The 15,957-nt window shown below is 38.4% G+C and overlaps 1 protein-coding gene across 1 annotated transcript in view; it reads right to left on the bottom strand.

The window, feature by feature from the left end:
- Positions 1-848: 848 nt before the first annotated feature.
- Positions 849-15,957, bottom strand: part of LOC117431926 (beta-catenin-like protein 1) — a 32,127-nt gene continuing 17,018 nt past the window's right edge. Inside the window, exons 12-16 of the mRNA XM_058990849.1 lie at positions 12,839-12,936; positions 11,948-12,028; positions 5,403-5,540; positions 4,902-4,974; positions 849-1,372 (exon numbers count right to left, since the gene is read on the bottom strand). Of these exons, the coding sequence (XP_058846832.1) occupies positions 1,284-1,372; positions 4,902-4,974; positions 5,403-5,540; positions 11,948-12,028; positions 12,839-12,936 (479 nt within the window). The 3' untranslated portion in view covers positions 849-1,283. The remainder of the gene's footprint in view (positions 1,373-4,901; positions 4,975-5,402; positions 5,541-11,947; positions 12,029-12,838; positions 12,937-15,957) is intronic.

Genomic DNA, 15,957 nt, shown 5'->3' with positions numbered 1-15,957 from the left:
AACAATACAATGCATTATTTGGTTTTATCCATACTCGGGTTAGGAATTATGTGCTGTCTTTTGTATTCCTTTTTTAAAATTCTGGATGGGTAGCTTCTCCACTTCCCAAATGTATCATTTGCCAGAATATATTTTTATATTATCATATTGGTAACGGATAAATTGATAAAACGTACAGGCGACTTTACACTTAGCTGGGAAACCACCTTCACAGATTTTTCCCCCATCAGATTAGAACGTACAGTGGTGCAGACAGAATTGAAGCTGATGTCTGGATGTGTCGGCAGAGAGATTAACCTATGACACCTACCTGGGCCCTGCATTTGCTCAGTTAAGAACTGAAGACAGCCTGTTACCAGGGAACTTGATACTTTCCAGACAGAGAGTCTCAGTGGTAAAGCTGCAGCCTGTCAATTCTAGGCATTTAATATGACAAGGGGATAAAGCTGGTGATCTTGTGACCAAAAAAGGCAAGTAGAACATTTTAGCACCATAGTAAAAGGTCACAGCTACCACATTTAACCAGTCACTTTTCTACCTAGGGCAATTTATTACAATTGGTCCGTTATAATTATTACTATTTCTCAGCAAGTGAAATGGCTCTGTCACAATCAACGAAGATGCAATGACTGTGATTGCTAAGACATATTGGGGTTAAGTCCATGTTTCAGGACTGCAACAAGTCAGACTCAATATCAGAACCATTCAAAATTGCTAATCACAGTTTTATTTTTTTCTTCAAATGACATTTGTAGCTATATAGGATGTACTAGAATCTAAAAATACAAAAATAGCAGAATCACTGCAGCAATAGACGCGTGTGACAAATACACACACACAGTACAAAATGAAATGCAATCTTTTTAATTTCACACATCACTGCTTTTCACCTATACACTTTAATAGACTCTCTGTCTTTATTAACAAAGATTCATTTTATATATATAAAAAGTAATTTACATCCACAAAACAAACCAAAAAAAACTGTTAAGTAGGTATGTCAAAGACACGTACTTAACAAACAAGGGTCTGAATTACATTTTACATTTTTTTTTTTTAAAGCGCCACTTGAATGCTATTACATAACATGTCACTACAGGCATTAGCATCAACATCCTGCTTGAATACAGATCAAGAAGTACAGTAAAACCATGATGACAATAAAGAAGTTTGGCTGGATCTTTGTTTCAGGAATACATCGTTGCAAGGTACCAGTGAATTGCAACATTTTCTCCATTGATCTAGGTGTTCAAAACTCTTGTTCCACAGTTAAGTACGATAGGTTAAAAGTTTTCTAGTAAGTCAAGAATCATCTTTCTTTCGTTTTCTTTAAATTCTTCGCTCTTTCCATCTCCTAGGTTTTCTGCAAACTCTGCAAAATATGAATTATAGATATTAATTCTGAAACAGTAACAATACATTGTGATCCAGAGCTGGTTAAAAAGCAATGGTGGGTCATTGGTTAGTGCATTGCACCACAATATTAAATCCTGCTAGGGCATTACTGGCACCGTACAAATATAACCATGTTACTCTGTATGCCCCAAACAATGATTGTCTACTTTAGGTAGGCACATGTTCTGCACAAGAGGCTAAACATCTACCTCATCAATTGAACAATGATTTAATGAACCGTATAATTACGATAATATTTTTCTTAAACATTCTCTACATTTTGTTTCAGTCTGGCAGCTCTTAATGTAAGGTCACATACAAGATAGAAATGGTTTCCTTTGGGAAGCTTCTCAAATGAATTTCTTCTAGTACTAATGCTTTAGCATGCTTATTGCTTACAAAGCATGCATCTATAGTATTTTAAAGTCACACTCTCTGATCCCTGAAGATTTGAAACACATGCCATCATATTGTTTTGAAGGATACAGGTTTGTTTAAACACATGCAGTGAAAAAAATTAACTTGTAAATTAAGCTGTGTTTTTCATTTTCACCCCTTGTGGCCCAAGCCTGCTTTACACTAGTCCCTATATGACACACACCATTTAAGTGCCTGCACAGTACAGTCGTGTCCAATTAAACCTGCAGAAGTCTCCTTGCTACTCTGGCAGCTCATACATATTAAAAAGGGCAGCTGTCCAAGACTATGTCAAAAGGAAGCAACATAAGCTTTGTTGTTATGGAAAATAAAAATCTCAGCAACCCTCAATGTCATAAGTATTCATACAGCACAGGCTTTCGTGCATTTTAAAATCCTTTGGTACCGAAGCATTTAATCCTACTAGGCTTTCCATATACTGAGATTTCCACTATTTAAACCTGAATGCATAATATGTCCACAGGTAGCAATCCCCATGATGATGGGCAACATCTAATAATGCTTTCTTTACTACACAGAAAAACAATAAAGCAAAGAAGAACAGGCACACACTTCACTCAACCCACAGAAGCATTTTGAGTGAAAATATATTGAAACATTTTCAGCAGCAGAAAAACTGGCTACAAAAGAGGGGGGGGGGGGGGGGGGTTAGCATCCAGAAAAAGGATTTGCACTTAAATTAAACAATGTCAGACATGCATAGTTTCAGAGGGCCATGTAAATGTAAATTCAACCGCAATTTATAGGGTGTGTCGCATGACCAGGTGTATAATAAATACGATCTGGTCATTGGCTCTGAAGTTGGTAGAAACATAGGTTAAAGAGAGTTTAAAGGGGCGAGACACGTGGTGTGAAATTGTCATGGAAAATAAAATAGAAAATCTCAGCAGCCTCAATGTCGTAAATGTTCATACAGCACACGGCTTCAGTTTGGTCAATGTCTTGTGAGTTTTGAAGGATTGGCAAATGTGTTAGAAGAACAACAACTGATAGGTTTGTGTAGTTCTAGTGTTATAATGCTGTAAAACCAGTACTGAGGATTTGTATTTGATTTACAGTCATGACTTTCTTTATAACGTTATAGGGATAATACATATCTGGACCAATATCAAATGCCTTCACTCTGTTTAGTGTTTCTGAAGAGGATGCTGACAAAGCATTTCTTTCTGTCCCCAATGGGCACAACTGGGATATAATTTACTGGGATGTAATTTGTATTGTACTCTCTTATACAGGATACACACACAAAACACAATCTGAGATTCCCCTGTTTTGGCAATGGCAGTGAGAAATTATTTGATGGCACAGCAGGGGTACCTAGGAGTTTCAGGTTACCAGGGAAACTGAAAACACTATGATTTTGAGGAGCCTTTCCTTGGGGTACACCTCCCCAGTGTCTGGCCAAGGCATGTGGAGGAGGCAGTAACACAATCAACAGGGCTTCATTAGCGTTCGAGTCTACACTTAATTAACCTACAATCTATTTCCTTGCAGTAGCATCTTAAGCACTATGTTCCATTCCTTGTAGGATTTGTAGATTGTCTTGTTTTCGGGCAGACTGCCATACAAACATGGGTAGTAAAAGAAAATGGAAAAAAGGAGCTGTGCGAGACGATTTACACTTGACAGAATATGTGCACAATTGTAAATAGCAAAAGCAATCTCCCCAATGGAGATGGGTGCTAAATAACAGCGAGACCAAAGATATCGGAAAAAGAAAGTTTCAGATGCCCTTAACCCTTTGCGGTCCTATGTCAGACCAGGTCCAAAATCATCAAAAAGGCGTCAGTCTCAGGTCCCTAGTCGGTTTATCTCAGGAAAAAGCAGAGAAAAGCTTTCAATGGCCGAGAGAGGCCAAGAGAAGCCGGGAAAAAAAATGGAGGCGGAACGGAGCAATACATATAGTCCCTTCACCACAGACAACACGGACATAAACAAGACAGCTGCTTCCGCATCCAGCGCTCAAAGGAAATCATGGACATTTGCCAAGCTTTTTGAGATGTTATAGTAATAAAATAATGACTTGGATAGCATTATTGAGGAGTTTGGTGATAAATCAAGTGATCAAGAGATGATTTATCAGTATGCACGACTATGAAGAGATATGTGATCAATACAGCGAACAAGGGGTGGGGCGGGGCTGGAGATTCAGTACTCGGTGTCATGTTGATATGCAGTGCCTTTTAAACCTGTTTTGCTGTGAATAAAATTACTTTTAAAACAGTGCGTGTAAAATAAACAGCTTGTGTGAAAATAAATTAGACCTGATGCGTCTGACAGGCACTGAATAAATAAATGGACCGCAAAGGATTAAAATTCCCTCAAATTGACCAGTTTTCAATGCAGCTTTGGATACATTGGTGCAGAATATACATAAAGTTTTTTTTCCCTCTGCAAGGGAGCAACCAACCTTCACTGGTATGACTGGAATCCAGAGACATTCTGCATTCTCAAATGCAATTGCTCCATATTGTTCCTCAACATAAATTAAACCAGGCCCTTAGTCAAAGAATTACAGTATTACAGTTTAACTCCATAAATATGTATGGGTTTTGCTTTTAAATACTAAAACACAGCAAATGTATGAAAACACAGAATATAAAAAAGGACTGCAATTTCAGCCAAAACAGTCAACAGCTAAATGCTGGCTCTGCTTCGTGTTTTTCAGCAGATGGGTTTTTATTACACTGTTTCGTTTTCATCAGTGCCAATGAATTGGCACAGCTCCCTTGGTTATATTAATGTGGCTTTTTGAAAAACAAGTGGCTGGGTAAGGTGCCAAGCTGTAAAACACTGTGATGGTACAAGACTGTTTTCAAAAAGCCACCTCCAGTGCCAGTCTTGGACAATAGCTCTTTTGCATTTTGTTCATCATCATTGACAAGCTGGCCCAACAAAGGATTAAAGCCCCCTTTAGAATTTAGAACATTTATGTTAAAGTTAATTCTAGTACTCCTCTGACTGTCTATTTAAAGTTCTGAATGTGGTCTACCTTACCTACCTGTTTGATGAAAGTCACGTCTTGAGTACTACCTTTCGTTTAAAAAAAAAAAAAATCAAAGACTTACCCCTCATGATGTGTCGCACAACTTTGACTGAGCCGCCTCGCAAGTTCAGAATCTGGTGTACCCTCTGTTGTAGCTAAAATACAAAATGCATGCAATTATCAAACAAAATACATAAAATAACATTCATCCTCCTAAGGCTTCCCATGTCCGTTTGATCTTTTTACAACAGCCAAACAGAAACAATCTCTATTCCGGGCTCTCCAAGCGTTCACTAATATTTAAACAAACTGGCACATTGTCCTCAGTTCCACCCATTTTTCATTCTGTGTCAAAGCTTTCTTCCTAGGCCATTCTTCTGCATATCATGTGGTGATGAAAGGCCGACTGCACTCTGTGTCACTTGCCTGTGACCAGGCTTAATGAAAACTAAGTAGCTGGCTGGAGTAGAATTAATCACTATTGCTCAAGTCAGAAGAGTGACAAACTCAGTAAGAGAGAAGTGCATGGCTGTAACAGGTTTCTAGAGATCTGAGGGAGCAGCTGGCTGCTTTCTCTAATTACCTGGGGAATGCTGGCATTGCTAATCTCCACCATGATGTAGCAGAGCAGCTGAAGGACAAAGAGCCCAGCATCCAAGCGACGCAGATAGAATTCCTCTTCCATGGAGTCTTCAATAATCTCGCCTCGGCGCACCATATCCTGGAGAAGATAACAAAAAAAAAAAACACCCAAGCAATTCATTATTTTCTGCTGTAGTTTACCAATCCATCAATCCAACCATCCATTAGTGAATCCAATTTTATATTGATCAATCTATGTAACCATTTATTATTACATGAATTCATGCATGTAGATCTCTATTCATCTATATATGCATCCATTGCCTATTTCATCTATTTACTCATCCATCTGTGTGTCGCTTAATCCATTCGCACATCTTTACTGCCATTTCCCCTGCCAGTGATCATTTTAATTCCTAAAAAATACAGGTTTTCAAGTTTTAAGCAAAGCCTCTAAGTTTAAAACAACAAACATCCTTACCTCATTATTAATGCTGTAGTCCAGACTTGACAAGTTTATTTTTATTTTTTTATATTGCACTATTTTGTTCAGCTACTTTCAATATGTTATGCATGAAAGCGCTAAACTTGATGCCTGTATAAGCACTTACCTTGCCATTTAATATATAATAGTAATACAAACCAAGTAAAAACAAGCTAACAAAAAAGCAATACTGGATTTTAAATGACAGGGATTGGAATGTGCAAATGCAACGACAGGGCAGAACATTGTTGATAGAGACGTCTTAATTGGCGTATAGTTTGTGATGTCAACACCTTTCATTACTACTCATTGTTATTCATATCCAACAGACAAGAAACAAGTTGAGAGCTGCTTTATTTATTAGGTTTCATAGCCATCCAGTCAGGTGTCCGTTGTTCTTCAGATTGGACACGCGGTTTAAAAAATAAAATTGGGGTTAGTCTCAGCAGGCTCTGTTCTGGGATTTCAGCGCTCCAGTTTGGCTGATTTTCAGCTGAAAGACCTGGCACTTTGGCACCCTGTCACCATTCAACAAACATCACAGCAGTTTTCAGTGTTGGCAGATTTCAGCTAGAAGGACACTTCCTTTTATTGTGCAGCTGTCCCACAAGGTATACGACAGTTGGCATTTTTGCAAAAAAATAATTGCTCTTATTGAAATAGCTTCTCCCTTTAGGTCATAAGCTTTCAGGCGGAAATTGGCAAGGCCTTGGTGCAATGGTATTCTGCAAAATGAACATGCAATAGAGTACTGTAGAGGCAGAAGGACATGGGTGGGAGTTTATGCATACTGACAGTATATAAAAAGGGGTAAATTATTAAATTTTAGAAAACAAAATTCTCTTTCCACATGAGGGGTGCATATAACATCCTGGACAACGGTGGGCCTACCCCATTTTCGTGAGACATTCCTCACACATCGCTTATATGCACACACACGTATTATTAATTAACGCCTCACTCAGATATCAGCTTTTTAATAGACGCCGCTCTCAATAAAGAAGCAAAGGTATTTTTTTTCTACCCCTGCTCAAAAAATAAAGAAAGAAAAGCACAACTCTGGCTATGTGCATGTGACGCCCCTGAAGAGACTGCAGCCTCAATTCACCATGTAATACAAACGTGCACACACCTTAGTAAGCAAATTTTATTTCATGGTTCAGTCCCGAAAGACAACCTAAGATTAACTACTTGCAGCACAGCAGTCCTTCATGTCTTATTTTATTTATTTTTTTCCCCCAAGCAGAGTTAAGTGCCAACACCGCACGGGATAAAACAAGGACTGTCTGTTTACCTCGTCCTCAGCTTGGATGGGGAAATCTTAAACTCAGAGGAACTTAGAGCTTCCTAGGGGGTTTAGTTGTTTTGTTTTTTACTCAATTGGAATTACTCTGTCCTGTAAAAATATATATTAAAAATGTGCTTACTATCTAAGAGAAGATTTAGTTTTGGTTTCTCTTACAGAGACACCAAGCAGGTAAACAATTACAATCAAGCAGGTAAATTACAGTGAGAAAAAAAAATAATAATAACCGAGTAGGATATATTATAGTTTTAACAGAAATCAAACCAATATTCAGAGATAATATTTTTTGTTATGATAAACAACTGCATCACAACAATTTTAAATAAATGCAGCGGCGCTAATTCAAAGTATTATGGTATATATATATATATATATATATATATATATATATATATATATATATATATATATATATATATATATATATCTTCCTTATTTACAGTTGTATTTGAATACTGCATAAAATGCGTTACCTGTTTGAACATCATTAATGACAGACAGAGATACTTCAATGTTTAAAGCACCTCTGGTTAGACTTACTTTATCTTCATCTTAATTATTTTTGAAATGCATTGCTTGCAGCTGTATTTTAGAAAGGGGGGCTTATTTTGTGGTGGCTCAAAAGCACAGTAAGTCAATTAACACATGCTCTTCCAGGATATCTGGTTTGCCTGATACCAGATAAGATGCATGGGACTCATTTTATAGTGTTTGTGCCTACTTGCTGCGATATTAAATTAGCAGCAATGCAGGAGGCTACTGGGGATCTCATCTCCCGCCCACCCTTCAAAGAAAATAAATCCAGGCTGACGCACAGTGGATTAAACCCCCTGCCTTATTTTATCAGCTCTCTCCTTGTGCTTGGCACTTTGTGTTTACAAGGCCTGTCACATCAGTTTATTTGTGAGGGCCCGCACTTCCAGAAACAAGAAAAAAGCAGAACAGAATAAAGCCATGCAACTGATATTCCTGGAAGCAATGTAAAAATGCTGCGATAGACAGAGGGAGGCATTTGTGATTATGACTGGAGCCATTAGAATATTAAACTGTAAGCAGAAAACGGGAATCGACTTTCAAAGCCTGGCAATATCAATTTCTCCTTTTTGGGACAAGTCAGAGAACAGACATGTCTATGCCTTACTATACAGTCTGTAGTGTGAATGGAAAAACATACCACGCCATATTGGGGCTAGGAGATGGGCTTTTCATGTTAGAATATTCTTTCAATTTGAATTAGCTGGGAAACAAAAAAAAAACAAAAAACACAAGAAACAGAAACAAACAATCACATTATTGTAATTCTACTCTACTAGGTATATTTTATTCCCGTTAAATGCATCTTTTCCTCTGCACATAATTAACATTTGTAGAGACAGAGTTTGCCGTTTGCTGGTTATATAAAACAATCCAATTGAGAGGTTCTCCTTTTGGGGGCGTTTCATTATTTTTTAACTGAAAACCAGGAATCTTATACACTTGATACACATTTAAAAAAGATACAGGCACAAAAACTAAAAAAAAAAATCTCTTTTAAATAAATAATCAATACAACTTATTCCAACCTATGTTATTATTCTGTTTGTTATTTTTTTTATACAGTACACAGAATGTTGGTTCCAGTTATAAACATTTTTGCTGCGAGTTTGACCTTCAACATAACAGTGGATTAGAGGCACTGCTCAGTTCATTCCTCCACATCACCATCTATCTTGAATTACAAATGCAGCAGGGAACAACATTTGAACACACAACAAAATCCATATTTTATAAAATCACATCAGTCACAATAAAGCCTCAACCAGCATTTAAAGAAACATTGCCTTCGTTTTAAAACAGCCAGTACACACCCCTGCACTCATATTTTTCATTTAAAAGCTTGTGGTACAAGCCCTGTTGTAAATGTACAAAACATATTCTGTTTGTTACCCAAGCCCTTGGAGCTTGAGGCTCTCCTCACTCCTAGAGGTATAGAGAATCAGGGAATTAGCAACGAGAGTCACTTTGGAGCGAATTGGCAATAATGACCAACATGTCATCTCTACCCGACAGCACACAGCATGTCTTTCACTATTGCAGCAATAGTGAAAGACATGCTATTTTTTTTTTTTTACCAGAACATACCAAGTTTTACATCTCAGAAATTAACACAATTTTTACTGCCATTCCATAAAACCTGTGAGTTATAATTACGTCTCCCAATGTTTGCATTCAAAATGTGCCAACACCGTAAAAGTGGCAGTGCTATGACAACACTATTAGGAGTACAGATGTTCAAGCTTCTGGCAGTAGTTACTCAGAGCCTGCAGACCTGCAGAAATCCTTATTAACCTAACAGAGCTGCGGCAGTAATTACTTGCCATTGGTGCTAATCAATTTCACGCAATCTCAGCACTCTTCCTTTAGAGCTGCTGTCTCTTTTCCTCTGCAACTGGCTACAAAGCTTGGGCTATTTTGCTACCATATTACTGGTTTCTTGCTAAATAGCCTTGAAGACAACCTTCCAGATTTAACATCTGTCATGTATTTATACTGTTTTTCATAAACCACCCTGTTAATTTGTGGGTCGTGCAAACTGCAGTTATACCAAAATGTTACAGCTGCTTACAAAATGATATTGCACAACATATTTATCCAGAAACATATTTATAGGCAGATATTTTCCATGAAACAAGAGTTTGACATTTTAAAATTATATTATAAAGTTGGATTACTTAGTGTTGAAAAGGTTGGAGTTTTCACTAAGGGAGCTCAACTATAATCCCTTTCAATATTCTTATGCCAAGAGTGTACACCTGAAGAATCACATACACTCAAGCTGAATTAAACTCCAGGCACCGTGCTCTTTTAATATTTAATGAAAACATTCACAAGGAAAGTTTGCTTTCTACTCCTCTGCACATTACCTAACTGCACCCCAAAGTTTAAATTAATTCAGTGTTTCTTTCCTGCAGTGGAAGTACAGAGTGCAGTCTCAGGGGTCTGAGAATTAAGAACCAAAATAGATTTTTTGAATCTGTGCGTGACCAAAACCTTAACAGTGCAGCTGCAGTACAATCCTACCCCCAATACCAGACTCCTGTTTCTTCAGTTCTATTCTTACTTTTGAGGCCACAGTGGCAAGGTACAATAATTAAAAAGTACAGTAGACTGCTTACCCTAGCACCTACAGTATATACGTTATCACCTGCAGCCCATGTAGTTTTAATTATCACTTCATTCCTTTTTTGTGGGAAATGCATATACCACAGCCCCACAGGAGGATCAATGGCCTAGCATTACCACCCCTGCTCATGTATCCGGGTGGTATTCCTTCGGAAAGCAACCCAATATCGGACACAGATCTCATAAGCTACATTCCGAATCCAATCGCATTAATTTTCTGCTGGATAGACGTGTATCTCTATCCCCATCTGTGTGACTACGCAGTATCTGTTCACCTATATCCAGGGCTTAAGACTTTCTCTGTTCTGCTGTATGGCTAATATAAGCTCTCTAAATCCCTGTTTGCCTGGAAGCAATTTAATTACATGATTATTGCTCTCTTTTGGCAGAAGGCAGAATTTTCATTTATTTTTTCAGTTGTCTAAAAACAACTTGGTTACTGTCTCAGGATTGTGAAGGTCAACAGACAGCTACATAAGTCTTACAAAAAAAGTGGCAGCAGTGTGGAGTAGTGGTTAGGGCTCTGGACTCTTGACCGGAGAGTTGTGGGTTCAATCCCCAGTGGGGGACACTGCTGTTGTACCCTTGAGCAAGGTACTTTACCTAGATTGCTCCAGTAAAAACCCAACTGTATAAATGGGTAATTGTATGTAAAATAATGTGATATCTGTATAATGTGAAATAATGTATAATGTGATATCTTGTAACAATTGTAAGTCGCCCTGGATAAGGGCGTCTGCTAAGAAATAAATAATAATAATAATAATAAAACGTCTCTGTGGCAGTAAAATGGTTTGTGAAAAAGCTACTGGGAAAAGCTTAGCTACACCATTAATTGCTCCCGGCAGCTTTGCACATTATTGCAAAGTATTTTTACTCAACTTACCTTGAATTTTAATATCTCTTGTTTTTATAAACTAGACTATGCGGCCAATTGACATCAGGCAAACTGTTGTTAATATTCTTGGATGATTTGTATTAAAATATATTCTACAGTCCAACCCTTGCATGCAAAATATGTTTGTATCCCTGAACAGATAATAGTCTCTTCTTTAAATACATAAAACAAATATTTTAAATGAACAAGTCTTGTCAGAATTGCAGTACCCCATGCAATCAATTTTCACTGACTGCACAATGACTGTGTTCTGCAAAGGGCACTGAAAAGCTTGTTACCACCTTGAATGCTGCACCAATTATGCCAGTCACCATTACAGAAACCCATTCAGGGAAGGGTGAAATGAAGCACTAATGTCTCACCTCAGCCTTTAGCATCACTGGTGTAATAAATAACAAAGTACTGCTCATTAGAATCTTTTACATGTATTTGAAGATGGGACAATTATCAATTTAGCTTGTAAAATCTAGGCAGAGGGCTGGTTGGTCCTACTGTGGCTATACCATGTTGGCATGGCCATGTCTTATACACATAATACATTCAGTTTTGTGCAATTTTTCAGAGTAAGTCTCAACCCAATAGCTCTTAACAATATGCCTTGGATAATCCAAATGTAGCTTCACAAAACTCTTTTTGGGAAACCTGTCCATCAGAGATTTGTGGTCTCAGCTCCCCCAAAGTAAACGGGTCTCTTACGTGTTTCTCTCCTTCAATCTTCTTATCGGCCACCTGCACTGCTTCCAGGTATTTAAAATGCAACTCCATCAGCCGGTCGACCTGGGAGTGAAAGGAAGCCAGAAACACACATTGCTGATACAGAACTGGGATGGAGGCTTACAGTCCAAGGACCCGCTGCTGCCTGGAAAGGAAGGGCTGGCAAAGCATCCTGAAGCCCTGTGGCTCTTCAAATAGGAAGTAAGAAAACAAACTGGGAAGACAAAGGGCAATGTGCCTGTCAATGCTTCTGAATCATTCTTACTTTAAAATGTGACTTGGGATATTGCAAGCACACCATGTACGGATCACACAGGAGGTATTGCAAATATTGAATTCCTGCAATAGCATATTCACAGTGGCAGATAATACTGCATGATGGCAAGCAGTGCTCTTGTAATATAGCACATTGGAGACAGCGGTGGCAATCATTCCTCAAACACAGTGAATTCCACTTCTGGTGTTACAAATGAGGGTTGCTGGAGTGATCAATAGGAAAGCCATTATCCTAGGGCAATCAATACCTGCAGTGTCTCAGACTCTTGCCTACAGTAGAGATTTTAATATGGCACAAGTGCGTGCAGGTGAGATAAATACACTGAAACCAAAGCAAGTTTTACCCTTGGGGGAATAATAATAAACCACCATTAAGGCTTTCATTTTCTGCCACATTTAAAATTCCAGTTGTCAACACAACACAAAATTAATTAAATGCTTACTTAACTAACATACATCATTTACTTATGACTAATTTGTATGTTTCTGTCTTTTATGAGTACATACAAGCCTGTTCATATATATTTCAGTTTGGAAAGGTAAACTGGCGGATTGCACGAGTAAGAAAACACCTGAAGATTCAGAAAGGCAGCTTACCTTCTCACAGTCGTTCTCTGTGAACTTGCTCAGGAGACGCGTTCTCTGTTGGCCCTTCAGGTTCCGCAGCATTGTGGCAATAATGGAACACACATGCTCTGCAAGGGTAGACCAGTAAATATTAAAAACCTTACACTAATCAACAACAATATGTACATTTATTCTGCTTTTGCATGTACTATATTATAATGGTAAATTAACTATGAAAAGGGTTATGATGGTTATAATAGTACAGCATATGCATGATTTGAATCACATTGATATTTTAAACACCGCCATTTACTCCCTCAAAAAAAAAAAAAAAAAAGGGAAGAACAGGACGCTGGGTCAGTCTGCTTTCACAGCACAGCAGTGTTGGAAAAACATTGTTAGTACCATCAGGTCAGCATGAATCTTTAGTAAAACAGGAGTGGGAAATACTTTAAACTTTTCCTTGATTGATGCTGAACAGCCTTGTGAAGCCCAAGTCATTACTTCAAATACTTACTTTATTAGGATTGGTGACATATGGCAAGTGAAAGGCGGCCATATCAATTTTCAATAAACTGAGGCTGTTACAGTCAGCTCTTATACCCATCATGTTTGTACTTGAATTACATCCTTCATGGTTATAAAAGACCCTTCTGTACAGACAGTAGCATTAACTGGCTAGCAGCAGCAAATTCAGTATTGGTTTACCTAATGAATTTGTTTGTTTGGTGATATCAACAGAGGATAGTCCTTAATAAAGTGTATATGCTGCTTCCTGCAGAAGCCCTGTCCTCAAGCAGGTAAGGCTACAATGAACCGTTATACCTCTTATACTCTTCTTTAACAAACAACCGGGTATCTATAATGTATTTGTGGACATGATCACGATTGCTTGAATGGAGATACCTTCTTTAAATTAGGCATGAAGGTTGGGTTTGGTATGTACTTGGACTTGAGGCCTCCAAGGAACACCCTAGTGTTGCTGACACAGTAGGGGTCGACACTCAGCCCATTCAATAGCATGACAAGGAATTCAAGTCTTGATGTCTCCCATTCAGGAACAACCGTTTACCTTCAAAAATCTACCAAGACCCCCCCCACCCCCCCAGCACCACCACCAGAAAGACTCTTTTGCTAGCCAGAGAATAGGAAACTTCCCACAGCATTCCCATCATGTCCTTAAATCCTGTGCAGGGACTGAAATTTGCAGTACATTAAGAATGCAGATGGTGGATACATTTACCAGTAACAAATGACACATTACAGTCCACATTGGAAGAGCGGGGCGAAAGCGTACCCAATTCCCTGATGATTGCCCTCTGCTCTCGAGGAAGCCTGGCAAAGAGAACCATGTGGCCATATGATTAAGACAAAGAAACTGGTTTTACACAGTCTAGGAGCTTTTCCAGACCTTGATGCTGCAAACCTGAGAGGTTTGCAAACTAGGAGTCTATGCATCTAAATTGAATCCACTGACATCCTTAATAGAAAGTCGGGACAATGGAAATCTGTGCACAGATTTTTCTTCATTAAAACTAACAAACAGGCACTCGGCTGCATATAAATCTCCTTGCATTTACTTGTTCTGAACAGTTTCTGGTTAGTATTGCTTATTCCGATTAGTTAGTGGCACAAATTGATTTAATGTTGTATCTCTATTTCTTTCAAGCTGTATTGTATTGAAAATGGGACATGTTTGTGCCATATATGCTTACTTGACATTAAAGTTGTGTATGCATTTGTTTCTGGTACAAAATAGAAACCCAGTTCTCACTTTTTTATTTTAAGAATTAAGAAATTCATTTTCCTGCTGTCACACTATCCATTAAAACACGCAAGACATTTTTTCTTCATGTTCTAGACACTTCGTCTTGGTAGTTTGTAACAAGACTTGGACGTTATTGGATATTTAAACAGCTGACAGCGAGTTCTATACCTGCCTTAATCCCATCTACTATCACTAATACCCCAAGGACAGACTTGTCCTTTGGGGACAGCCTGCTAATGTACAAGGTACTGCAGGTGTGGTGGAAAAACACGCAACAGCAGTGTCTAGTGCACAGGCTAATCCAGCTACTGTAGCTTCAACTCTATAGAACTCAATATTCCCTATGTAAAACAGAGTGGATAGATGCTGCTTTGAGTTTTGCTTGTACAGTACCTAGTTTCATAGCTGGCGGGAGTGAGCCATGAAGAGGTACAGTGATTTGCCCAAGGTCATACATTTATTCAGTGACTGAGTGGAGATTCATAACCAAGGTCTCCTGGCACACAGCCTCCTGCACAAACCGCTAGACTGAATAATATAACTTGAGAGCTTTAATTATTTAACTTGGAGATTTCTAATGATTTGTGAGGTTGCTTAGCAACAACTGCAACTGTCGATTTTATTATTTTTTCTGCAGTGTTTATTTATTTAAAGGATAAATGACTTCAGCCTGAAATTTGAACAGGATTTCAGTCAGAGTTGGTGAAAGTCTTCCAGCCAGACATGTCTTTGGTTTTGAAGGTTTTAGTTGAGAGAGTGTTTTAAGAAGAGGTCCTTGCCAATACAGAACATGAAGAAGTGGTCGTCAACAGGCTGCTGAATCTTGTAGATTTTAAGAAAGAGAAGCAAAAATGTAGAACCTAAAGCGCGACCTTTTGCTTAATTTTCTAATATAAAAGTACAGGAAAGGGGACATACCAGTAGCTTCCAGGTTAAATCAAAATGAATGTGTTAACATGTACACATATAGCTGCGGAACCAGCAGTAGGCTAGAACATTATCCTCAGATTAGACTAGTGTTGAGTGGTAATTTTGGTAAAATAAACAAATGGAGGACTTAAAAACTGTTCTTGCAAACAGCTCTGTGTTTTATTAGCTCACGTCAACACGAAGATGCTCCGGGTCAGGGAGTTTTTCAAACCAGAAAGGAGCGAGGAAGAGAACTGCATTGCCTTCTGTCCTGCCCTGTGCAGCTCAGTCACCTCGGCAGCAGGAAAGACAGCAACATTACCAAGTACATTGCGTGTCACCTAGTTTTGCTCAAATAAAATAATGAAACCATTACAGTTGACTTCTGCTATAAATGTGACCTTGAGGGAAGGGGAGATCTTTCTGTGTTGGAAAATGGATTGGTACTGGAAATGCACTGCACGCCAGCACC

Source organism: Acipenser ruthenus, chromosome 18, assembly GCF_902713425.1.
Source record: "Acipenser ruthenus chromosome 18, fAciRut3.2 maternal haplotype, whole genome shotgun sequence".
NCBI lineage: Eukaryota > Metazoa > Chordata > Actinopteri > Acipenseriformes > Acipenseridae > Acipenser > Acipenser ruthenus.
This window is presented reverse-complemented; position numbering and strand designations above follow the sequence as displayed.